This window comes from Ochlerotatus camptorhynchus, unplaced genomic scaffold (assembly GCF_037179485.1).
Source record: "Ochlerotatus camptorhynchus isolate MF236.1 unplaced genomic scaffold, CSIRO-AGI_Acam_v1.1 ptg000139l, whole genome shotgun sequence".
Classification (NCBI taxonomy): Eukaryota; Metazoa; Arthropoda; class Insecta; order Diptera; family Culicidae; genus Ochlerotatus; species Ochlerotatus camptorhynchus.
Genome location: NW_027040629.1, coordinates 837,879 through 865,380, shown reverse-complemented (window position 1 = coordinate 865,380; position 27,502 = coordinate 837,879). Strand labels below are relative to the sequence as shown.

Genomic DNA, 27,502 nt, shown 5'->3' with positions numbered 1-27,502 from the left:
GTTTTTTTTATTAGCTACAACTTTTGTTAACAAGTCAAATCTGCATCTCTTTTGCATCACGAACTAGAGCGGGCAGAACTTGTTACTGTTTTTCAGTGAATGTAAAATAAATTCACTGAAAAACAGTAGTGGCTTCTGTTCGCTCTGCTTCGTCATGTATAAGAGATACGGATTTGACTTGTTAACAAAAGTTGTAGCTAATAAAAAAAACCTACAAAAGCTCTATACATCATTTTGCGGAATGCTGTTGAAGAAAAAAGTTAGAGGCAAATGAATGTAAATGATTTTCCATGCCTCCATAATACACTACACATTTTCCTTTCTCAATTTTCTTGCATTAGACCGCAGCTCGGTATATCGCATCCTCGGTTCATGCGGTCTCCACTAACATCATAGAGGTAACTCTAAGACTAGAAGGTCCCGAAGAAACGTGCTCATCTTTTTGGCTCAGCTCTGGTACTCTCTTCGGTCCCAAGCTAATCGATGCACCCCTCGAAACATAGGAAAATCCACACGAACCCCTCATTTTATCTGTCAAACTTTGATAGCGAATCAAAACAAACATAGTGTAGTACTAGAATTTCGACTATAATGGGGTACGTCAATCGATTTGCATGGGACCAATAGGCTAGTCAAGCAGTGAGCCAATTTAATATCGTTAGTTTCCACCGGTTGCTAACATCCTCTGATGATGAATCCCACATAATTGTAAGCGAATCTTACATCCCCCGGTTGGGTGTATGAATCGAAAGAATGTCCTCTGAATATCACCACCAGAGAGAGAAATAAAAGAAAAGGTCCGAACATGGACTTGTACCAACAATCAATACGAAACTAACGATTTTAAATTGGCTCACTACTTGACTAGCCTATTGGTCCCAAGCAAATGATTAACGTACCTCATTCTAGTCGAAATTCTAGTACTACGCAATGTTTGTTTTGATTCGCTTTGAAAGTTTGACAGATAAAATGAGGGGTTAGTGGAATTTCCTATGTTTCGAGGGGTGAATCGATTAGCTTGGGACCGAAGATCTGAGCCAAAAAGTTGAGCACGTTTCTTCGGGACCTACTAGTCTTAGAGTTACCTCTATGCTTGTACCGGGTTTGTTAGAACACCTTTTGTTGGTTTCTCTCTTTAAACACCTACACCACAACCACCAGTAGTAGTAAAATTTACGTTTATTTGCTGGTTTTTTTAAGTTTCAACATTTCAGTGCCAACATTGCAAAGGGGCGTAATTGCTTTTGTAAACAATGGCTTTAGCTATCGATTTCTCGCAAATAAAAGTCCATCCCTCCAAATTAACAATGCTAGCTGGACCTCCCTTAGCTCAGTCGGTAAAGGCACAGCTACAAAGCAAGACCATGCTGGAGGTGGCTGGGTTCGATTCCCGGTCCAGTCTAGGAATTTTTCGGGTTGGAAAATTTCTCGACTTCCCTGGGCATAGAGTATGATTGTACTTGCCACACAATTATACTAATGCAAAAATGGTACAGGCATCGAAAGCTCTCAATTAATAACTGTGGAAGTGCATCTAGAACACTAAGTTGAGAGCACGCAATAAGCTAATATGCAATACGCAATAAGCTTGAAATGCGAGGAAGAAGAAGAAGAAGAAGAAGCTGGTAAAGAAAACATTCATCTACCTGTTTGTGTCATTAATCTTCATGGGTAAGTTTTAATTCACGAGAAATCGATGGCTAAAGTCAATGTTTACAAATGCAACTACGCCCCTTTGAAATGTTGACACTGATTTGGTTTTACATTTCAATTGGTTAGCCTTTGGCACTTCAACATTGTTCTAGTTAATTGGTTATTCTAATGTGATGATTGCGTTTAGCGCTAATTTACAGGATACCCTTATATGGGATTGTTTTCGTTTGAATTTAAAAATATGATAACCTACCTATTTGAGCACAGGAACCTACCTAACTACTTAAACTAGGTTGCCAAATCAACAATGATCTGGTGGTCGCAGACAGGCGGCTCTGAACCTTTCCAGCGTGGACGTCTTTCGCTCCTCGAGCCAGGTGGTGAATCTCAGAATTACGAGTTCGCGGTGGACTGTTAAGGATCATTCTGGGGATCTTGTTTTGGATCCTCTGAAGCTTTAGGTGGTGGAACTTAGGACAACTCTCCCTGAATGAATGATCTGCTTGTGGACAGCAAGCTTGTTTTTTAAGGGACAGGGTGGACTTCCTGTTTATCAGAGGGTAGAGCGACCTGCTCAAGATGTTACACTTGGTGGATGTCTTGCCCACATGGGATCCGAATAGCAATTTACTATCGAGGCTGAGACTAAGGTAGACTACTTCACTCGAAACTTCACTCGAAACTAACGATTTTAAATTGGCTCACTACTTGACTAGCCTATTGGTCCCAAGCAAATCGATTAACGAACACCATTCTAGTCAAAATTCTAGTACTACACAATGTTTGTTTTGATTCATAGAAGTAACTTTAAGACCAGCAGGCCCCGAAATAACGTGCTCAACTTTTTGGCTCAGCTCTGGTACTATCTTCGGTCCCAAGCTAATCGATGCATCCCTCGAAACATAGGAAAATCCACGAACCCCTCATTTTATCTGTCAAACTTTCATAGCGAATCAAAACAAACATGGTGTAGTACTAGAATTTCGACTAGCATGGGGTACGTTAATCGATTTGCTTGGGACCAATAGGCTAGTCAAGTAGTGAGCCAATTAAAAATCGTTAGTTTCGTATTGATTGTTGGTGCTATCAAGATGGACCTTGACGTTAGCAGGCGGAACAAGCCGAGGTGAATTCGAGTGTGGAAACAGAATGGTTTGTGTTTTAACTGCATTGATACAAACATCCAGGCCTGATTGTAGTTTACTCGCCAGAGCACGGATCACTCGACCCTTATAGATGATGGAGGTGTCATTTGTGAACATTGACAGGATACCACCACCCGGCAGGGGAGGAACGTCTGACGTGAAAATGTTGAATAGGATAGGAGCAAGCAGACTACCCTGAGGGAATCCTGCATCAACGTTGAACGTATTAGAGGGGACATTGTTCAAGTAGACCTGGCATGATCTGCCCGACAAGTAGTTTTTGATGATCTTCACGAGGTAGATCGGAAAGTTGTATCGATGCAGCTTTCGCATGCCAGACATTGTCGAACGCCTTATCGACGTCCAACAATCAATGGCGATGTATTGGAAACAGATTTATTCCGCTTGATGATATTAGTAACCCGTTCGAGTTGGTGGATGGTAGAGTGGCCTTTCCTAAACCCAAATTGCTCTTCGAGAAATATGTTATTATCATTTGAAAACACCAGCAGACGGGTGAGTATCAACTTTTCGAATAGCTTCGAGATAGATGACAAGAGGCTGATGAGGTGATAGCTTTTGGGACTGGTAGGATCTTGGCCAGGCTTGTGTATTGGAATCACTTTGGCTAACATCCAGCATGCAGGGAAGTAACTAAGCTCCTAACATTTGTTGAACCCTTATGTTAAGATGATTGAAGAAGTCAATAATCAAGACTACACCATCCATACCCGCGGCCTTTATGTTTTTGGTGCTTCTAACAGCTGCTATCACCTCATCAGCCGATATTCTACTATCATCATGCACTGCTACGGGGGTGTCAGCGACTCTAGATATTGCCTCCAGTACGGCAGGCTCATGGGGGATTACCATGGTTTGGGCAATATTATGTGAAATCACAAAATGTTGGCCAAGAGCATTGGCCTTTTCAACTGGGGTTATGAGTAGGGATGGGTCCGAGTTCTGGTCAACAGAGGAAAGCGGAGGGATCGGTCTCGACTTATTTTTCAAAATTTGGTCATCTTCCAAAATGGTTTTGCACAATCTGGGAGAGAGCAAATCTTGTTGGCAAAATCGTTATTTCTGAGTTCCATCATCCTGGCCTGGATAATTTTGGTAAGCCGATTGACATTGGTCTTCAAGTGGGGCAGCCCAGAACGCTGGAACTGCCTACGAATGGTGTTACGGAGCCTGATAAGATCTTTGGTTGGGCCATCAAGGTTCAGAGTATGACTCACCTGTTTGGATGCTGGTACGTGTTGCTCCCTAGTACGGGATATCGCCTCTTCGATGGTTTGCAGACACCGATCGGCTTCTTCGAACGACTCCGGTAGGACGTCGTAGTCGATTGCTGTGTCCACACAGTGCTGGTACTACTGCCAGTTGACACTATGGTAATTTCACCGGGAAACTTGATACCTATTGGCCGAGGAACCTACTTCGGCCACCGGATAGTGGTCCGAGCTCAGTTGCTGATAGGCGATAGGTTGAGAGATGTTATCGCCAATGGTATCGCTGATGAAGATGTCGATGGTGGTATGAACTCTGGATCTACTCAACCGGGTGGGAGTGTCCGAACACAGGATGTTGTAGTGGGCTTCCTGCAGATCGTTGTACAAGGTTGTGGCGTTCTGGTTACGACGACTATTCGCCCAGGCTTGATGCTTGGCGTTCAGGTCGCCAGCGATGATGAAATGTTGCCGCCGTCGTGTTAGCTTGATGATGTCTCTTCGGAGGTCTGCGGCCGAGCCGTCCCTAATGTTGGTACACCACCATGGAGAACAATGTGTTTTATATTGAAAACAAGGGACTACCTTTTCTTGTAATTTCACACAAACCAAAAATTTATTACAATGAATTTCATTGCATACTGTCATTGATCGATAGTGATATAGGCAACAATAGCTCCACTTTCTAACCCTACGACCAAATGCCTCCCTTCAGATAACGACTTGAGTGCGGTACAATCGATAGAACTGTTTCAACACATTGTAGGTACATGAGCAAATCGGCGATCATCTCTTTTTGCCAATGGTGGCGGGGGAGGGGGGACGGGGATATCCCTACCCATTAGACTGATGCAAAATTTGACTTTTTCGCTCCACAGTGCTTAAATGGTTTCAAATCAGGTCCTGATTAGCCTCCAAAAGTTAAAACTCATTTGGTTAGAAACAGACTGCGCACAAGCCATTTGAAGTTTACATGTAAATTACTATGGGAAATCTCAACTTTTTGTTCATTGCCTTCTAGTCTTTTTCCATATTGAGCTGCGAAACGGTTCGATAGCCATTCTTAAAGAAAATTTTCTCAGCTACAACTTTGCTCAAGATCGTTTCTATGTAAAACAAGACAGGAAAAAGTTATTAATTATTTAAGAGATTGGTAAACTTATGACATGATCAAGCAGCTGCTCTGTAGGCAACACTGTATTTTGCAGTGTGACATAGTAGCCATGATTTTTGTGTACTATTCAACGCCCCAGAAACACCAATGTTGCCTGCTGAGCAGTTGATTGAGCATGATCATAAGACATCAGCGCATTGAACCATTGATAACTTTCGATCCTTGCAATTAATCAAAAAGTGGTCTTGAGCAAAGTTGTAGCTGGGAAAATTTCCTACAAGTACAGTTGAAAGCTTTAGAAGCAGACCGATATGGTGAATTATTAGATAGACATGAACAAAAATCTTGGTTTTACCATAGTAATTTCTATACAAACTTCAAATGGTTTGTGCCATCTCAGTTTCTCACCAAATGGGTTCAAATTTTGAGAGGTTAGTCAGGATCCGATTTGGAATCGTTTAAGTATTGTGGAGCGAAAAAGTCAAATTTTGCATCAGTCTACTACCCATCCTTCTCCAACTGGGGAGTTTGGTAAAGAGAGATGATCAACCCGATTTGTACCTTCCTCAAAGTTGTTCGTGCTCGCTCTCTACTCTCTATATACAATTTTCACACTGCCGTACTCGAACGGAACTATCAACTCTATACTTTCATCTCCTCATCTATCGTTTAAAATGACCACTCTGTTATTTGAAACTTAGCATCTTCAACTATGTAAAATCGTTAACTTCATACAGAACAAACAAAATATTTAAAGTATTTTATATACTATATACCGTAAAACGGGGTAACTTTGATAGTTTTTTTTTTAAATTATATTCTAAATATTTTTTACAACAATGAATGTTTTTCAAATTTAGTTTTTTTTTTAAACAAATACTGGGGATCCTAGAGTCAATTCGTTAGTAACATGTTTACCAGGAATTATTGCATTTGCACTATTTTTATTGTCTTGAGACCGAACATCAGATTTTTGTTTTGAGGTTACTTTGATAATGCTCGATGAATGTAGAAAACCATGCGAGAATCGCAAACAATTTTGATCAAGAAATAAGAAAATTTAAATAAGTACACGGAACCAAATTTTGTTCATTTAAGTTAAAAATATATATGTTTATTAAATAAAAATATGAATAGTTCAAAGTAAATTAAAAACATGTTTTCAACAAAAATATGTATGTTTAAATTAAATTCAAAAGCATGTTTATTTCAACCATACATAACCTGGGTAATCAATTTTTAGCGTGTCCTTTTTTCCTTCTTGTTTACATTCGGCAAACTTAACCGAAAACGGCCTGCAAGCGGCGAAACCGAAGTAGAGGGTCCGGAAACCCACGCAAGCAAGTGTTCCAAGCTCGACAAAACCGGTGGAACATCACAATATTAACGTCAATCCGTCGTTTCTGATGCCGATCCCCATATCATCCTCACCCCCCACCCAACGTCGAAAGAAAAACAGATCATCCCCGAACTCTACACTTAGAAAGAGGCCGGTATGAGGACCAGTGTCAGAAACGACAAAATGACGCTAATATCACAAAGTTTCACCGGTTTTACTGAACTGCATCGGATCGGACACCCACCCCGACGGCCCCCCGGATCCAAACAGCCACAGACTTTCCATAATCGCAGGAATTTCCATTAATTTGCTATCCATTTTATTTTGATTTATTCAGCATTCAAATGCTAAAATAATTTCAAAATATGTTTGTTTATTTTAAACATGAAAAGCATGTTTAAAATAAACATATTAATTTTTGATCGCATATAGTTTTCAAATAAATCAAAAATATTCACGTTTATTTTCAACACGAATATTTTTAAAATAAACGTAACATTATTTTTGTTTTAAACATTATTATCAATGGATTCAAACATAGAATACGTTTGAAATCAATCTAGTTTATGTTTGTGGCCAGAACAAACTGAGTTTACGTTTAAATTTACCTCATATATTTTTGTTTCGACGGTAAATTTTTCTGCGTGTATATAATCAGAAACATCATAAGCAATAAAAAAAAAACAATATTGAATTTTTTATTACTATATTGATGAATCTACGCGAAACTGCACCAGTGCATGCGACACCTAGGTTTGAAATCCAAAACCACCAAAGTGATGATGTACTAAAAAATATTCCATACGATTTGACAGCTAGCAAAACGTCATTATCATTTTCACATCATTTCCATCTGCTGGCCGACCGTAACGTAGATTCATCAATAGAAAACAAATTTAATAAGTGATTGGCGTCTTGCAGTGAAACTTTTCCAAGCTTTCGCCACCTACATTTCGAAGTGAGAACTACTAGAAGGAGGATAGTTTCCAAATTTTCCAAGTAAAACAGACGCTTTTTGGGGTTAGTCGGTCCATAAAAAAAAACTAATAATTTCCCGTGGAAAATTTTGCTTGAATCGTGTAAGAAAACGTGTTTGAAAACTATTTGTTATTATTTCGGTATGGATCGGAGATGTTTTCATGGCAAATTATGCATAACAAGTTTGCACCCACAGGGAGAAATTACCTCCTGCGCAGCTGCATTTTTCAGAAAATGGTAAATATCTGCGATTTTCACTAAGATGAAAGTGGAAATTAAGTGAATTTACTTAGGAAAGGTTGTATCATGCTGCTGGTAATAGAGAATTGGTTGTATAGGACGCCAATATTCAATAAATGTTCATTTTGGCCTTTTTTAGGTAAACATATTGATACTCACAATTTTCGACGGAAAACGCACCGGAACTTGATTTACTCAACACGGAACATGATATAAAATGGTGCTAGATGGTCTTCAAAGTGATAACAAGATGACAAATCATCTTTATTTTGAGTAATTGAGTAATTTACTTCTGTTTACCATCATATTTACGATGCAGTATCGATGGAGCCGTGAAATGACATGAATATATCTCATGAAAGTTCACCTGGAAAAGTCAAAGATGCACATCAGTCTAATCGTAAAAACTTTTTCTTCTTCAATTCGAATGTTATATTGGAAGGATTTCACGCAGGCTTGATGAAAATTATGATTTAATGCTAATTTTCACGAATTTTATGTGCAGTCTGTCAACATTATCATCATCATGCAGTGGCGACATCTGCGTCGAGCTTTTACGGCAAATTTTCTTATTGTTTGAGTGCCTTTTCAATCAGGTGAAATACCAGAAAAATTTGTTTTGCAGTTATTTGGATAATATATTATCGTTTCAGTTGAAAACCGGAACATCCCACACGCGCCAATTGAATTGACTCTCGTTCTGTACGTTAAACATAACGTCGGACATAGTGCGCTGTATTCGCACAATGATGCGCTATTCAGCGCACTATGTCCGACGTTATGTTTAACGTACAGAACGAGGGTAAAATCGAATGTCACGTGTGGGTTTTCCGGTGTCCAAGTTGAATGACAATATAAAACATACTGCAAAAAACTGTATACGATATCAAAGCTACAAAATGGAACCAATATTTCCAATTCGGAAAAAGTGCAGATACCCCGTTTTACGGTACTATATACTTTACTTATAGAACTTTTTATTCAAAAATAAGTGGTATATGGGGTATGAGTAGAGACTGGTACATTTTTGGTAATTATTATTGCGTATCGAGAAGAAGACAAATTTCAAATTGAACGAACATTGCCCAAACCATTAACATTGTTTCCTTTTTCAGTAATTCAGTGCCAACATTTCAAAGGGGCGTAATTGCTTTTGTAAACAATGACTTTAGCCGTCAATTTCTCGCGAATGAAATCTTACCTCTCCAAAATTACAATGCTAGCTGGTAGAGGAAACATTCTTCTACCTTCTGGTGTCATTATTTTTCATGAGTGAGCTTTTATTCGCGAGAAATCTCTGGCTAAAGCCATTGTTTACAATTGCAATTACGCCCCTTTGAAATGTTGGCACTGAATTCATTTCGAAAACATCACGTGCATGTGATGCCAAGTGTAGTAGCTGGTGTATATTCCAAAAAGGTGTGTGAACATAGCCAAAGAGAGCAAACGTACAATGCAGTTCATCGCTTTGCCACTAGGACCGCATAATTTGTCATTTTGACATTCTATGGAATACAATTATCGTTTGACAGCTCGACGCTAGCTCAAGTGAAAATAATTTTCTTTCGTGTTTGCGTGAATGTTTTCGTTGCATCGAGAAGAAAAGGTTTTTGTTTCATTAGAATTCATATTTCTGGAACTAATTAATTATTAAATTGGGTAAGAGCTTGAATGCTATAGTCCGAGAGTGGTAGATAGTTCAAAGTGCGGAACGCGATTGCACAGTGAAGCATATTGGTTCGTAATCGTCTACTAGAATTTGAAGGTGCTTACAACTGCTTGTTCCTCCGTGTTATCAGTGCAAACGATCGATAGATATCAATCATGGAACATATAACCACGCCGAAGGTAAGTAGAAGTAACTATATCCAGCAGAAAGGATGAATAATCAAATGGTATTTTCTTGGAAGGAGCTGATGTTCTTGTTCCGCCTATATTTTTTTTGCCGTTTAACCCACACATAGGCCATACATATTTTATCTGTTACTGTTGTGTACATATGGCAACGTTTTGTACCTGTGGCTTTGCCCTATTACATGAGCCTTGAGCATCAATAGTTTTCTACGGCTTTTATCGTTTGGTTCACTCTTGTACATGTCCAATAGCCTTTAGATGTGCTGCTAACCGATAAAAATATAAACAATAGCTTTTTATTGTTTTCATTCAGACTATAAATCGGTTGCTGTGTTTTTATTTTTTTGCTGATTATAATTAGGGACAGTGAAAACCTCCTATCATCAATCTGATATTACATTAATATTTTTCGATGTCAAATTGACAAAACAACGCGTGTGTTTTTTTTTATTGGGAATTAATGTGAGAAGTAGTGCTGTTTGAAGAAGTGGAAATGTTAATTGCACTTCGTTTGAAAAATTCATCAAAAAACTTAAATGCATAGAATATGCGACATTATGAAACCGTTGACGTTGTGGTTTTTAGATCAATGAACCCCTCAATCAAGTTGCAATTACTGCCTCTCAAAGTTTAAATTAACATTTTAAGATTTTGTATCAAGAAAATCGAGTAGATTTGGTAATTGCCGCTAAATTGTAATGTTGATAAGGTCAATCTTGAATGAAGTGATCATAATTTGAGCTTTGAAATGAAATCATAATTTGAGACAGCTATATTTACAAAATCATGTGTCTTTTTCGGTAAATGATTGGTCAAACGAAGAAAATCGCCACAAAATTTAATTTTTTTTTTGAAATTTGGCTATTTTTACGGCGATTTTTGACTATCCATAAATGCATCTTCTTCTGTTATGTTGTTTTTTATAATATTTAAATTGTCCTCTTATTATTATTGGCATTTATTGGGTTTGTGAGCACCAGGGTGTCCATTCAACCGGGAAAACCGAAAAAAAAAATCGGGAATTCAGATCTACCGGGAAAATGCGGGAAAACCCAAATTGCACCGGGAAAGATCATCATCATCCCAAGTAACAATTTCGATTTTAAATTAGTCTTGTAGGCCAAAATTTGGTCTTGAACCATCCTTTAAACCTTTAAACTTGTAATGTTACTTGGAATCAATCAACTTTATAGCACATACATCAATATATTCTCTTGCTTACAACTTTCATATTATTCTTTTCTCTCACTCGCAATCTGTTCGCGCCCGGATAAAGCGGTGATTTTGTCGTTGTTCCTACTACGATAGCTAAATTTATAGCTATTTCATATGGTGTCATTGGAATGCATATGGTGTCATTGCTTGAATTAATTTGCTGCAGTTTTCCGAGTGAAGAAGTTCTATTATAAAGGCTGAGCGAGACATATCCTGTCCAGATTCATGCCGTCTCAAACTCCTTGCAAACTCTGATCATGCTTGGCATGCAAATGTTCGACACCAGAAATAGAGATAAATTAAACATTAATTTGTGCTAATCAGATATCAAGATTAGGACATCTTTGAATACCGAGGTTAGTCTGTCAAACATATAGATCTGAATCCATACCTCTCACTCCACAATCATGAGTTCAAATCTCACCCGGATAAAGCACGAATGATCCGAGAGTGTGAAAATTACTACTATAAATAAAAAAAATACTTTCCTTGAAATTTTGCTAGGCATTCTCAAATCATCCTTTTGGAATCCTGTAATGATTATTTCAAAAATCATCATTGCAATTTCCTTGCATTTCTCTCCTCAATTCCAATCCTCATATTACATACTGTATTCTTTAGGGTCAACAGTTAAGCGAAATAATAATCTATGCTTCCAGTAAGGATTGTGATTTTATCATGCGATAAAACTTGTGATGGTTTTGGGATATTTTACCATATTTCACTGTTTCAATTAAACTGGGAAAACTAGGTTGGACAACTGAAAAAAAAAACAAAAAAAAAAGTTTTCTAAATTCTTAAATAGAATGGCCAGAGTGCATTTGTTACAAGCCCGTTATCTTCAAGAACAATTCGGATATACATTTTTTTCCATTGTCTATAATCTCGAAATATCCCAAATTTTCTGAGGTTTCGAAAAAAATAGACTCTGGTTCCGATATCTCTTCGTCATCTTGAAAGTTTTCCAAGCATAATATGTTGAAAAATGGTCTATGAAACTTTCCAAGCGCTAGAGATTTTTTCAAAGACCTGAAAATCGATAAATATTTTAAGGTCGGAAGCTTTAGTATCGGCAAACATCGAAAAAACATGACTGGACTCGGAAAAAAAGCGACTCTTTGTTTTGGGTGTAACTTTTTATCGCGTGGGTAAAAATTAATTAAATTTTGGGTAATACTAGTTTAGAGTGTTATGTATATCGCGATCTGTCAAGTAGTTTTCAAGATGCATTCGAAACAAGAAGAGCTACGCCAGCAAATCTTGGGCGCGGTGATCAATAATCCTGGTCAGTCGCACAGATGGATCGGCAAAAGGCTTGGAATCCACCATTCCACCGTGTCCCGTGTTGTGAAGATGTTCCAGGAGACAAAGACCATCGAGCGGCGCGCTGGAAGCGGCCGAAAACCGAAAACGGAATACCCAGAGAAGGCGCGGAAGATAAGGCAGTACTTTAAGAATAACCCGAACCTTTCCACCCGAGACGTGGCCAAAAAGGTCAATTCGTCGAAGTGGTTCGTCCAGCAGACCATGAAGCGGGCTGGGCTACGTGTTTTTAAGGTCAAGAAGGCGCCAAACCGGACTGACAAGCAAAACACGGTGGTGAAATTGCGTGCGCGGAAGCTGTACCGTTAGTGGCTGGTCAAGCCAGGCTGTCTCGTCATGGACGACGAGACATACATCAAGGCGGACACCAAACAAATCCTCGGCCTCGAGTTTTTTTGTCGGTACGTCCCGCATGGAGGTTCCGGAAGAGAAAGATGGACAAATTCGCGAAGAAGTACCTGTTGTGACAGGCGATCTGCGAGTGCGGACGGTACAGCAAGCCATTCGTTACAACCGGCACCATAGACGGGCAGATTTATCGAGAGGAATGCTTGCAAAAGCGCTTGCTGCCCTTCCTTCGCTCTCACCGTGGACCCACGCTGTTCTGGCCGGATCTCGCTTCGTGCCATTACGCCAAGCCTGTAATGGATTGGTACGAAGCGAAGGGCGTTAATGTGGTCCCGAAGGAGGCGAACCCGCCAAATACACCAGAACTTCGTCCGATCGAAAATTTTTGGGTGATAATGAAGAAGAAGTTGAAGAAAAGCGGAAAAACATTCGAAACTGATGAAGCTTTGAAGAAAAACTGGGAGAAATTGTGTAAGGAAGATGGGTAAAGCCTCGTCCAAGATCTCATGAGCAGTGTAAAGAGAAATATACGAGTATTCAGCTTGGGGGAGAAAATTCAATAAATAAATTATGCCAAAACATAGCTAATATAGAGTTATTTAATCCCTGAAAATTTAAGAAGTATCCGATTTAAAATGAATTTTTGGTGATCATTTTTGTGTGTCTCATTTTTTCCGAGTCAAGTTTTTAGAATCTTCTTTTTTCAGAAGTTCTTTCCCAAGCCCATCAAATTGCATTTTCTACAAGTCCGGAAACAAAAAAAATTCCAATCCCAGATTTTAGATAAATTCTATGTTTAAAATTATGAAAAATTTTCTACATAGTATTTAAGTAACATTATTTTTTTCTCGGACTGCGAATATATCGTTAATTATTCTACGCTTTCTTAATTTGTTTGATTTAAAGAGCGCGAAGTACCAGCATTAAACAAAAAAAAAATGTCCAATATCTCTAAAATGTATACCAGAATCTTACAACTTTTTTGAAGATCGAGATTTTTCGAGGAGATTTAACCCGTTCTAGAATAATGATAATTATTGATACGACCCAGAACACTTGTCTAGGTACCAGAGATATGAAAATTTGTCTATGTTTGAAGTTTTACAGAAGTTTCTATATTCGAGATCATTAAAATTGCTTATCTTAAAATTGACGAATTCGTCCAAAACGTTGAACATTTTTCTCTGCAGCTATTTTTTTTTTCAATTTTCAATCAATTTCTATGTTCAATCTTTCACATCCCGAAATTCAACCAAATCGCGATGTGAATCTAAATTTAACTTATTCAACGGTTGGTTTCCAAACAAAATTGTAGCAGAAAAATGAGTACTGTGTGAGGAAATGGAGGGTACAAATTTACTTATTCTAGATAAACATTTCAAAAGGTGCATTGATAGATTCTCTCAATCGATTTTCTCTTTCGTCAATAACTCAGCTACAAAACCTTTCTCTGCTGTATTTGACGTTTTGGACGCTCGATAAGAACCTCCTTTATCAAACTATGTGGTAGAATTAGCGCGAAATCTGTTTGTATAGCAGTGGTTATGAAAAGAGAAAGTCGATGAAGAGAATCGATCAAATCAGATAGGACCATTTGAAATGTTCATCGAGTATTGATTATCCAATTAAAACTGATTTTATGAAAATAAAGTTGTCGATTTCATTGATTCCTTACGGCTAACGATCATTTGGATTTTAACCGAATTTTTTTAACAGTTCAAAAACCCAGTAACAAAATACTGACTCCTGTAAAATAATCTAATGATTTTGTTGGATGAGCGGCAGATACTGTATATGGCTTTTCTATTGATTGAAAATAAAACCAATTAAATAATAATGACCTTCTTTTTTTTGGGTTGATTGGTCTACAGAAGAATGTTCTGTTATGAGAAAAACAAAGAAACATTATGTAATGCGTCCCATCCTCACAGGAACTCGCTTTTAAACACAAAGTATTGTGCATTCCAAAAATACATACAAATACAAATTTTCGCGTGGCTACCTCGGATCTTTGCTACTCGTCAGGTGTTCGGCGACGATTAGAAAATTTTCCGTTGCGATAGGAATGCTGCTAATAGCCGGAAAGCTAAAGGTGGAGGTGTTATAGTGGCTGTAAATTCTAGGTTTAAAGCGAGGGTACTAGAAAATAATGCTTGTATATGCTTAAAGGGTGTCCACGATGAAATTGCCACACTATGAAATTGCTCTAACTTTTTAACCGTTGGGTAGAATTTAATGAAAATTTGGGTGGATTTAGTTCATAGTGCATTATTTACATCCTGCAAGTTTTAAAGTCCTGTGATCAAAACTCGCGGAAATGGAGTCGAAAGAACAGCTCGTGCGTGATAAAATCTTGCGCATTCATCACGAGAACAAGGATCTCTCGCATCGTTCCATCGCTAAAACGTTGGGAATCGCGAATTCCACGGTGTCGCGAGTGATTAAACGGTTCGAGGAACGGTTGACCACCGATCGGAAGCCCAGAAGTGAAGGAAAAAGTATTCCGTACAACACCAAAAATCACAACCGCGTAGTTGGGGCCTTCAACCGAAATCCGAACGCCTCCGTTAGGGATGTGGCTAAGAAGCTGCACCTAAGCCGAAGTTTTGTCCAGAAGGCCAAAACTAAGGCTGGGGTCATCTTTTTCGTCGCGTTTTTTTTTCGATTTTTTGATGAGGCGCTTGATAAAATTTTTCTAAAAAGTGCGTGAGTATAAAAATTGAAGGCTATTTCTATGTGTATTTTTAACTGAATTCCAGTGCTGTGATTCGGGTTTTCATTAATTTTCGGTTCAGTCGTGAAAGTAGCATTTTCTAGTGCGCGGTTCAAGAGTAAAATTTACGGGTTGCGAAGTGTAGTGGTGCTTTCACGATTTTGGTTAGGTACCTCTGATTTTTCGAAGCAGCTGAATTTCCATAATATTTTATTATGCGAATAATTCAAATTTATATATGACAACAAGTTGTGTGTTGGGTTCTAGACATTGCTGGTGTTAATGAAAATAAATCGATAATGCAGACTTGATTTTTTCCGTACTTCCACTGTTGAACTCTGATCAGCTGGCGTGAAGACACAAACTCACACACACACACACAGATATCCACTTAAGGCGAAGTTCACGGCTCCGAAAAATAATTACGTTTTGGTTTTGGTAGAGGTGTACGAGGAGGACCCATACATAAATTCAGCAATCGATTAAATTTTCAATAGCGATCAAAAATATCCATTAGTACCGTCCCAATGACGCGTTCATCTAGATAAAACTGATAAAAAGCAGATTTTTAGCTATGGGCCTAATCTTAAACCCATAGGCCAACATTAGAGCCATTTCCCCTACAATGAGAATTTTCGGTCACTTCTAACCCCATTCACTGTGCAATTTCACTGATTCTGGCCAATCACGGAGTAGCAACCATTGATTTGTGGAGTCAGTCTAAGCCGTCTAAGCATGTCTGATGCAGAGAAGCAAGCTACTGATTTAATTTTAGATCTGTATGACAATGTTGCAAATACTCATTTCAGGTAAAAAAATGTTTTTTTTTTTTTAAATTATGAAAAATATTGGATAATCCAAAGCTATGTTGATCATTATAACATTAAATTTTGAATAACAAATAATAAGACAATCTTATTAAAATGTCGTAATAATACCTCTGACCAAGGAAAAATGATTTATATAATTTTCATAAAAGTTGACGATACAAATACTAATGAGGAAAGGAATTCCGCATTTCCTTTTCCCAAGTCCTTTTCCTCTCCTTCCCTTCCCTTCTTCTCTTTTCAGAAAGCGAGTAATGGCGCTATAACCATATGCCATATAGGGCTAGGACAAGAGTTAGTGCTCAGGTCCCAACCGCTAGAAGAAAATGGTAGCGAGCAAGGGCGCTATAACCTAGGCGAATACAGCATTCCCTCCGTATAGGTTACGTCCGCACACCGCTCTCTGTTGTCCTTCGACTGAGGTCGGCTGGATCGATTGAGGGATGGCAGTGGGTTGGCGGTGCCGTCCACGCTTGTACGGAGGGAGGACTGTACGCTTGAACACAAGGGGTAAATACCTGTGTTCCATCCCAGGAGATCGGACAACCAAGGAGTGTACATTAACTTTCTTAGCTCTGTCACTCCCAACGATTTATATAGCCTATTTTCAAATCCTGCATACGGAGCGGTTGGTACGGTATGTCCCCGCTCTTTGATTACCTGTGGATTAAATGTTAACCACTGTCTATACTTATTAAGTAGACATGGTAAACATTCACTTCCACAAAAATTAACTAAACGCTACACAGTAGGCCTGGCCGCTTTATTGTTTGTTTCACATCCTTGATGTGCAGCAGGCATTAATAATGACAAGAAAAATGATAGATGTATCATTTTCCAGGATTCTTTCAAGTACTGGCTGTGTATGTGTAGACTAGACTAGACTAGAAGGCCAAAACTAAGGCTGGGCTTCGAACGTTCAAGGTACAAAAGGCCCCTAATCGCGACGAGAAGCAGAACAAGTCCGCCAAAACCCGTGCCAGGAAGTTGTACCTCAACATGCTGACGAAAGTTGAATGCTGCATCATGGACGACGAAACATATGTGAAGGCCGACTTCAAACAGATCCCCGGCTACCTGTTTTTCACGGCCAAGGATAAGTTCAGCGTTCCGGAGCATGTCCACACTCAGAAGATGTCCAAATTTGCGAAGAAATTCCTGGTTTGGCAAGCCATCTGCACGTGCGGGAAGCGGAGTGCACCTTTCGTGACCCAGGACACGAGGAACGGACAGGTGTACATAAAAGAGTGCCTCCAGAAGCGGCTGCTGCCTCTCCTGAAGGCCCACAACGTCCCAACAATCTTCTGGCCGGATTTGGCCTCATGCCACTACTCCAAGGACGTGCTGAAATGGTATGCGAACAATAAGGTCAATTTCGTGCCGAAAATGTTCAACCCTCCCAACACTCCGGAGCTCCGCCCCATCGAGAAGTACTGGGCGATTATGAAGCAGCACCTTCTTAAACGACCTAAGGTAGTGAAGACAGTCGAGGAACTGAAGAAAGTATGGGTTTACATGCAAAAAACGGTTGATTCACAGGTTGTGCAGAATCTTATGGCCGGGGTTAAGGCCAAGGTGCGGGCATTTGCGTATGGACTGTAAATAAAATACGAGTAAAATGGTAAAATGAAGTTGAATTTCGGCGCCTTCCTTTGAAATTTGTGGATTTTATAGAATTGCTGAATCCATACGTATTTTCATAAAAATTTGATTTTTAGGTTCTGCCAAATTGCATTTCGGCTCATATCATTGACAAATAAGATTGTTTTTTATTGAATGGACCTTACTGAACCCATACGTGAAGGTTGAACCAGGTTTGCAATTTGAAAAGTTTATTTTTTAGAAATGTGGGTTTCCTTTTCTGCTAAGTTGGATTTTGATACCGTCCTTTGAAAGTTACGGTCCTTGCTGAATTCATACGTGATGATTATTTTTTAAGCACACAGAAAGCCAGGTTTAAATTGACAAAAGTACGTATTTTTGTTAAAATTTGGTTTTTATGTTCAGCCAAGATGGATTTTGGCTCCTTCCTCTGAATATTAGGCTTGGATTTTGTTGAAAAGACCTTTCTGAATCCATACGTCTAGGTAGATTTTTGAAGCACGCACAAAAGAATACTGAGTTGAATCGCAGTAGGGCGCGCTTGAAAGCTGACGTGTTTTTCTTTTGCTGCGTATTTTTTGTCAGCGAATTAAACATTTTGGCTTTGAATTTGTTAATTTGTGTGCTGAAATTTAGATTCAAGTGTTCATAAACTTATCATTTAGTGATATATCGTATTTTTTCTGTGTTGAGGCGTCCAGTTTTGAAGCCAAATTTGATTAAAGAAAAGAGAAGAATATAGCAAGTGAAAAATAGAAACATGTAGTGACAAAAGAAAAAAGCAAGAAAAAAAGGTTCGCCTTGAGTGATTCGGTTGACCTTGAATTTAACCTCCAAAATCTACGTCGCAGCTTCAGTTCTATTGTTTGGTGTCGGTTTCATTGCCTCCCGGGAGCCCGGTTCTCCGAATTCGGATGCCACACTTTCGGCGTGTAGTTCTTTTGAGAGATTCGTTGCCGTGGACGAGTTTTAACCCGGCCTGGTTGGTGAATTAGCCCAGGAAAGTGCTTATAATGTGTCCGTTGCCAGTTTTGGTGGAGATTCGGTGGCAGATGTTGCCGTGAATCAGCAAGCTTTCTGCTTGCAAAAGTGTTCGGCTGCTGGTATCTTGCCGGTGTCGGCGACTAAGCTGAAAGATGTCTCGCTGAATACGCCCAAGACTGGACGGGGTGTAACTGGTGGCCGCGAACGGTTCCTGGGAAAAGCAGTAGACGCGAACATCCTTCCATATGCCATGGCAGGGCAAGAAAATTTATGTTCGGAACTACGGAACCTATGGATTGGAGGATCAAATTAACATAGTATTTAGACCAGTCCAAATACTTTTTACAAAATAAAAAACATAAACTAAATACGTGCCAGGATTCAAATGAACATTTTGAAACTGAAAGTGTGTGTGTGATAAAGGTTATGCATACATGCGGGGCTTATTGTAAGTGAAAGTAACCTCGGAATGGGCGTGACTCTCCAGACATTCTGAAATGGGTTGCTGGATCTGCAATTGAGCTATTACCTTCTAACTCCCGGATTAAAGCTGTCAACAATGACCATAAATGCGACATTGTAGAGAGAGTTCTTCCATAATAACACTACCGGCCAGTGGGTGTTAGAGGGAAGACACACACACACGCGCAAAAGAATACTGAGTTTTAATTCACAAAGTATGTAATTTCATATCAATTTGGGTTTCCTGTTCTGCCATGTTATATTTGAATAAGAAGGAACTATCGAAATTAGAACGTTTTTTTTTATAAGAACTATTACGTGTGTGGTATTCCACTTGATGGTTTACCCGGAATTTATCAAAACTCAAAAATCGCACTTATGCGTGAAATGTCTTGTTGATAACCCAAGTGTTGCTCATAATAAAGTCAACATTTGTGGCATCTGTTATGCATTATTGTCAAAAATCACGGTTTCAAAGAAGTATAAGACTAAAACGAAATCTAAGAAGTAATGTAAACGCTTGAAATATACGGTTTAGATGTGATGTAAAACGAATTTTGAATGTTTTTATTGTTTTTTACTCCCCCCCCCCCCTCCTCCCTCCCCCCAGCCCCCTCTTTACTGGTGCGATCATCGAGTGACAAAAGAAAAACTTGTAATTTGTTCCGGCCTTATGTAAAGATCATCATTTACATACATTTCGTGCATTCATTTACATTAATTTGCCTCTAACTTTTTTCATCAATAGAATTCGGCAAAATGATGTATGATGCGTTAGTAGGTTTTGATGTTAGTTTCAACTTTTTTCAATAGCTCAAATCTGTATCTCTTATTCATGATGAACCAAAGCAGAGATACAGCTTAGAGTCTTTCACAGAAGTTGTAGCTAATATCAAAACCTGCAAAAGCTTCATACATCATGTTATGGAACTCTGTTGATGAAAAAAAGATAGAGGAAAATAAATGTAAATTAATGCGCGAAATTAATGTAGATGATTGTTCATGTCTGTCATCGGTGCATTCATCCATGTTGAGCCCAAGACTGCAGGTTCAAGCCTTCCAAAAACGTGCGCTTGTATTTAATTTAATTTAAATTTAATTTCCATTTGCCCAAAGAATTAAATCAAATTTCAATTTATAGACTTTGCTTTGTGTAAAAAAAAACATTAAATTTTTTAATCGAGGCCAAGTTGGAATGGCCGGAAAACGATCTTGAGTTAAATTATTTGAAAAGATCCAAAACAGACAAACACTTTTGTTTGTGAAGAATGGCAATACAGACATCTGTGCGCTTCATGCTCTAGCGATGACCGATGCACGTAACAAAGTCGTAAGTTTGTTGGCCCGTGAATCCATAAATTATTTAGCTACCGTTTTATTTAGGGTTATCTCAACTAAAGCAATGTTTCGCTATATCCCTCTAGATTAATTGATGAGGTAAAATCGCTTATGCAACCGGTCGATGTCTGATTCAAAAATGCTCAGTGGTTGAGCACTTTGTCAAGCAATTTTAGCGGGAATAAAAAAAGGCATCTAAACATTACCAACTGACCGTAAAAACGTGTTCGATTTCGATTGAGTGAAAACAATTAATTGATTTCATAAACTTAAAAATCGATATTTTGGCGTGTGTTTTTTTTTACTAATCTCATTTCTAAGATGCAAATTTGGCAGTTGTCAATATAAAGTTGTAGAGCATGTAATGATGGTAGGAATTTTAACTTAATAATTGCATAACCAAGACACAGCTATAGTGCACCGATAGCGCATCCAATAGCGTAGAGTATTTTTTCACTTCCTTGTCCTTGACCTTGGCCTGTTTGGATTGTTCATTTTATTTCCAATACGTGGTCGACTTCAGCCAACTCCGATTCCATGCGACTTCGTTTTGCCAGGCATATGGGACCAACGGACTTCCACTCAATGTCTCTCTTTCTCTCGGGGTTGATTCTTGGTAGACTGCAGCTTTCGTTGGAAGCTTCCGGTTGCTCAAAAGAGAATTCTTGGCATAGGACTGATGCGGAAGATCAGAATTGCTGAAAAATTATGGCTGAGTTATTGAGATGTGTTGCCATATTTGGTACCGTACCAATTTGTATGGTTCTAAACCTTTTAATTTAATCAAAAAAATCTATTGTGTATTTGACATATGCTACACCCAACCGGGGAATGTGAGATTCTATTACAGATTTGTATAAAAAGCATGCATAATTTGTTATATTTCACTGCATGAACAGATTCTGCATGTGCCTAAATGCTTGTGCCCTAAATAATTATGTAGTTTTTATGTTAGCTGAATTTTCGAAAAAGCTTGTTTCCCCAAATGCACTGCGGCTGGAAAATCTCATTGTACGAAGTTCATACGTACTACGAACATATGCACTCTGGAACAACTTGCTTGTTCGCTACAGTCCATTGTAAGAACTGACACAACCTTTTTTGTAGGAGAACATGCAAATGATCAAAGAAATCCAACCCCAAATTTGTGTTGTGTTACTTACCCCTAGTGGTACATAGGGCCAACGATGCGTTACGATAGTTTCAATATACCTAAGTGAGGAATCATCCTTTTCACACTAAAGACAAACGTTCTGTTCATGCAAATTCATACTCCAAAGTAAAATGCTATTTGTCCAAAACACCTCCAACTTTAACAGATTTGGTTTGGAATACATGTGGAGAAAGCTTATAACCAATTCAAACAATACGAGACAACATCCATGAGCTTTTCCATTTGGAAGTGGTGACGTCATTAGGGGGGCTTACCTTTTGGCTACACCCGCAGCGTGAAGCTACTGTGTACAAACAAGAATGCCATGCAGGAATCAAAGCATGTGAGAGCTTTTCTCTCTGTTGTGGTTCTCTTCATGGTGCGCGCTGTGGCAGGCGCTGTGTGGCAGTGTGGTTAGAAATTCGTACATTTGTTCACCACCTTTAAGTTTATCAAAACATATTTTGCTTGATAGGGAAAATAGATGTAATGTTGGCCTAAATGCCCGTAATTTAGGCCCATACATAAATCGACTAAATTTTCAATAGCGACCAAAAATATTCATTAGTACTGTCCCAATTACGCGTTCATCTAGATAAAATTGATAAATAGCTGATTTTTAGCGATGGGTCCAATCTTAGATCCATAGGACAAAATTAGAGCAATTTCCCCTACTAGACTTGATGTAAGAAAAGCTAATTTATGGAAGTATTGTTCGAACTTAACGATGTTTAAAAAGTGATATGATTATTAAAGTAACAAGGAAATCCGCAAAAGGGTGTCTACTTTTTTGTTCGTATGCAGAAATCCGTAGCGCTAACAACACTGGTTGTATCACCCCGATCAGAGAGGAAAACGCGCGGATTCACAAGGACTCGTGCTGAGTAATTGGGTTTCGTCGCGAAGATTTTCAGTTCGAGTTTTCCACCCGCCGCAGTAGGACTGGTACCGGGTATATTTCGACACTCGGAAGATTGAAATTGTGCTTGTGTTGGTGGTTTTTTTTTCGGTTGAATACAAGGTGCAAAGGATACGACGAGTGTGCAGTGAGAATAGGTATATTTTGATGTGCCTGGAGCCCGCTAAATTGTCCTGTTTACAAATTACCATCGATTTTCCGCATAGCGTACAACCTCTATTTACTCGGAGGAAATGGGTGGAAGAAAAGCACCGAAAAAAGTGCATCGATTTTAAGCTGTAAGATTCGTTTTATCTGTGCAAGGAAGTTGAACGACCATGGCCGAGCCATTATCTCCCTCCGAGTCGACGTTCAAGCAAAACTTTGATCTCGTGACCCCGGAATTCGAGGAGGATCCCAAAGTGCTGTGGGGCGTTCCCGTACCACCGTTCGTCTCCGACAAAGTAGTCTCATGGGTGGAAGAGAACTTCCCCAGCCCACCGCCGCAGCTCATCGAGTTCAAAGGGCTTAATGTGCTGAGAAAGGTAAATTGAAGCGTGATGAGAATTTACAGTCTATTGACGTAAAGTTAACATTTTAGATCCCTTTTTTCGATAGGTGGTTCAGCAATGGGCTCGTTCTATTTAATTTAAGTATTTTTACAAAGAAGGGGGAAATATATCTCGTCCTTTTTTTTCTAAACTACAGTGCACAGTGGTCCGGAAGGGCGAGTTTCAGGAAAGAATAAATAAATGTGCATGTAGATGAAGTTTAATCAATTTGTAGTCTTCAGAGAAGTTTTTAGTTGAAAGAAGGCATATCTGATGAAGGGGTTGTTCATACATTCTACTCATTGAGATGCCACTTGCAAATTCAAACTGTGTTGACTGTGTTGCAAAAGTTGGCACGAGTACTGAAAGGTTTAGAAAATTTACCTGATTGTTAGTAAGAAAGTTTAATGTTTCCGGATGTTTAGTAATTTTCATATCTCTCTTTAAATTTTTAAAGCATAAATTCTGATAATGTGTGTGAATTCTTAACCAATAAATCATTCGAAATTATGAACTCCGTTAGCATATCGATTACAGATTTCCAATATTGAGCAAATCCACGCCAAATTTTACCTCTCAGCATTCCATAAAACTTCGCATAATTATTCGTTAGGGGCAATGAACCATGTTTGTACTGGAGTTCGTTGGGAAATTTTGACTATCTAGATTTATTTATTAATTTATTTATACAATACAAGAATAATAACACAAGTAATCTACTAATGATTTTCAGACTATATGCTACTATTACACTACCGATGTAGTGTAATTAACCTAACTGAAGTAGTTGCTGCATATGTTTTTAAATGTTGTTAAACTTCTTGCTGTCTTGCCCTAAGTAGTTTATTCCATAATCAAATCGAACGATAGCTCAACGATACACAATGAGCACCCACTTTAACTAATGGGATATCCTGAATACCAGTTCGTTTTGATCTAAAAATAATAGTTTGTGTTTTTGCCCTGTTCAAAGTAAGACCATTAGTTTCACACCATTTTAAGATATTTTCTCTATCACTATTTAATAATGATATCGTTTCAGTTCAATTATTATTCAATTTGCCAGTGATGTATAGTTGACAGTCATCTGCATATAAGTGAAATTTACAATTTAATAAAACATTGGGCATATCATTGATGAACATAGAAAAAAGTAGGGGCCCCAGGATGGATCCCTGAGGAACCCCACTCAGAACATGCACGTTATTCAATTGCTTGTTATTAAATTCAACATACTGTGATCAGCCAGCCAAATATGATTCTCGGAGTTTCCGATGATCAATTGAATCAAAAGCTTTGCTGAAATCTAAGAGCGCCATCACGGTTAACATTTTCTTATCAAGAGCATTTCTTAAATTGTCTTTAATTTATATACGAGCTGTAATCGTGCTGCAGTTCTTACGATAACCTGATTGTATAGAACATAGCAGATTATGACTATTAAGATATTCGTTTAGTTGTTTGGATAGAATTAAATAGCTCCTTTTATGTAGCTGGATTGTCAATCTTACCAAAAGGAACAATCTTAGCCACTTTCCATGAGCATGGAAATTCTTAGGTGGTTATAAAAAAAATTAATAAGTCTGTGATGTAAGGTAGAGTGACACGTAAAGACACTTTCAAAATAGTTAGAGGAATGAGATCAGTACCCACAGAATCACATAAAGCAGACGCAAACTCTTCCAAAATATCGTTACTAGTAATACCTCTGAATGAAAAATTAGCCGAAAGTTCATCAGCTTGCTCAGTTTCAATAAACGATGATGGGGCAAAATGTGAAACAATATAATAATTCAATGAGTCAGCAGTGACCACCTAATTTTACAAACGGCTTATCTTATCGAAATGACGTCTGAGATAAAATTGTAGGAAACTGGATTGCCTTTTCAGTAAAAAATACACACTGAAAAAATTAAACAAATTGTTGTCAAAAATGCAAAAAACCTGGTTCAACAGCATAAAAGAGAACATTTTTTTTTTCTGATGTTGGACCCATTGTACACTTTAAAACTGACCAAAATCGTAGAACATCAACTTTTACACGGTGACAACTTCATGAAAAAACCTAGAAAACCTGAAATTATCAGGAAATTAAAAAAAAAATGCCTGGACCCACTCAAGGACACTCACCGGTGCGTCGCGATCTATAGATTGAGGAACGCTGTTCTATACAGGATGTTCGGTTCTTTAGTGCAAATATCTTAAGGTTTGGTAGAAGATCATATTTGATGAAAAAAAAAAATCTACCCATATGATCAAATCTCAAATACACATTACTTGGTTATTTAACTTATTATGTTTTGGTCTATGCTTGCCATAAATTGACTCTAACTCGAAAACATATGCTACTTAGCATAAAGTTATTGCTTCTATTGAACTGCTTAGAAAATTTCCTACTTAATAGTGTCCTTTCTACCAGAGGCGTCGCGTGCCTCATTTGTTTACCTGTGCACCAAATTTTGTTCGTTATAGTTTACCACCACATATTAGATTTTGTTTTATTTTTCAATTCTCCATGAATTCGAGAGACATATTCTCAATTACTTTATTAATCATTACCTAACGTAACATTTGAAGGATCTATCATCTTGTGCAAAAAAAACTTGGATGGCCCTTTTCGCGCAAAGCGAAGTAGGAGGAATTGCAAAACTTAACTAATTCTCGTTTTTATCACAAGGCTAACTCTTTCGACTGAAGGGAGAGAGGTAGCTCATCGGTTCTTCCGGTTCGCCTCCTAGCATCGTGCTATACGGTACCAGGCGATAACCAGGGTAGTTGATCGATAGCTCGATGACGTCATATCGTTGACGTCTGCAATGGGAAATAGCAGGCGTTGACGATGGGACGTTGTCGAGTTGTTGAATAGCAACTATCGTGGTAACTCACCGATTACCTTTCGATCTGCCAAATTTGGAAAGACGTCTGCATTGAATTATCTCATATAATAATATTCCGCCCACTATATCACAAGAAATTGCGAGTAGCTGAGTGGAATGGAGATAAGTTAAGCATTGGGTACAGGACCAAGTCTCCCCTGGGTGGTGCCAAAAGATGAGCGCAATAGAATCATCAAGTTGCCATAAGGCACGGAATGAGACTATTGCATGGCTGGGTAGTCAAAGTCTTCCATTATTTAGTCATTTCAGGTGGATTAGAACAGGTTTAGGTGGGCGTTGACCAGATTTGGATTTTTCAGATGTAATCCTGGATAAGACCCTGTCATTGAACGTCGTGTGAAAGTGGAACTTAATGAAGGCCTAAGTACTTTTTCGTAGTTTTTAGTTTTCGGATTTGAAAGATCGTCGGTTACAGTGGCCTGCTTACTGAGCAAAAAAATGCGGTCCCAGGTCCTTATATATCAAAGAGATTTATGGTAAAACCGCTTGTGTATCGTGTATTTTGCGAAACTCGTTGTTGTCGTTGGTTCCGGGTTTGAATGGATACACAAATTTGAGCAACGGTATTATGTGATATGAGGGGCTCGGTGGCCTCAGAGCAACCGTTTTTGCTTACTGAGCAGAACATCATGAGTCTAATCTCAGGCCCATCCACATTCAAGATTCGTCAATCGTTTTATTTGTTAATATGACTACATGGTAATAACAGCAACTCGGTGATTAAAAAGGTGCTCGTCTGCCTAGTGGCAAACGTTTTTGCTTACTGAGCAGAAGACCGTGGGTTTAGTCCCAAGCTCCTTCGCGTTATATGATCGTTAGGACATCAATTCAGCTTATCGTTTACCAAAACGAACCCTGCTGCAAACCCAACCCTCTTATCCAACATCCCAGTGATTCCTCGTGGAAGTGCAGAGGTGTTCTCGGTTTCCATCAAAGCGAGTGTCATGTCAACACAATCCTTCCCATTCCTTTCTTGACCTGTGTTCGGGCGCGGCCGGCGCTAGTATTGCCTAATTTAAGATCACCAGTTTTTACACATTGAGGATGATTGCTAGTCCCAAGTATCGTCTATTGGTTCTCTGTGTAATTACAGTTGATCTGGCAGTAACAGAGTAGCAACCGTGGGCGGTCAATCAAGCTCAAGCTCAAGCTCAAGGCTAACTCTTTAGACTGAAGTGTAATGAAGAATATCCGTCAAACACTTCCGAAAACATTTTTTGATACAAAACAGTGTCAAAATCTAGAGAAAATTCAAGAAGTCCCCTGGGTGACAAACTTAAATTAAACAACTCTTTATTCATCAGAACAACACTATCAGAATGAACCAGTGGAAGCTCATAAGCTTATGGGCGGATTTGGACAGTTTTTGACCTGTTTCATACGACCGGAAGGTGTATGCTGGTCACAAATGCCGTGCCAAACTGATTTCCTACGCAATTAATCAATCTTTGATGTGAATTTCGCTAATAAACACGAGGAGCATTTCTTATAGCAAACTTGCCATAACAAAATGGGCATAGTTCATTTTAGTAAACAAACTAACACTTCTTCCTAATGTGTCACCAATGTATTAGGCGCCTAAGGCGCAACCATCGGTAATTCTCGCGTCACTTTTCAAATAGACCAATGTAACATACAC

The 27,502-nt window shown here is 38.7% G+C and overlaps 1 protein-coding gene across 3 annotated transcripts in view; it reads left to right on the top strand.

The window, feature by feature from the left end:
* Positions 1-9,240: 9,240 nt before the first annotated feature.
* The window catches only part of Mtmr6 (Myotubularin related protein 6), a 63,956-nt gene continuing 45,694 nt past the window's right edge, over positions 9,241-27,502 (top strand). For 2 of the 3 annotated variants that reach the window (XM_065221145.1, XM_065221144.1), the window contains exon 1: positions 22,475-22,960. In XM_065221145.1, coding sequence (XP_065077217.1) covers positions 22,754-22,960 — 207 coding nt within the window. In that variant the 5' untranslated portion in view covers positions 22,475-22,753. Of the gene's footprint in view, positions 9,547-22,474; positions 22,961-27,502 lie in introns of those variants that run through there. The other variant, XM_065221146.1, reaches the window with a different exon arrangement.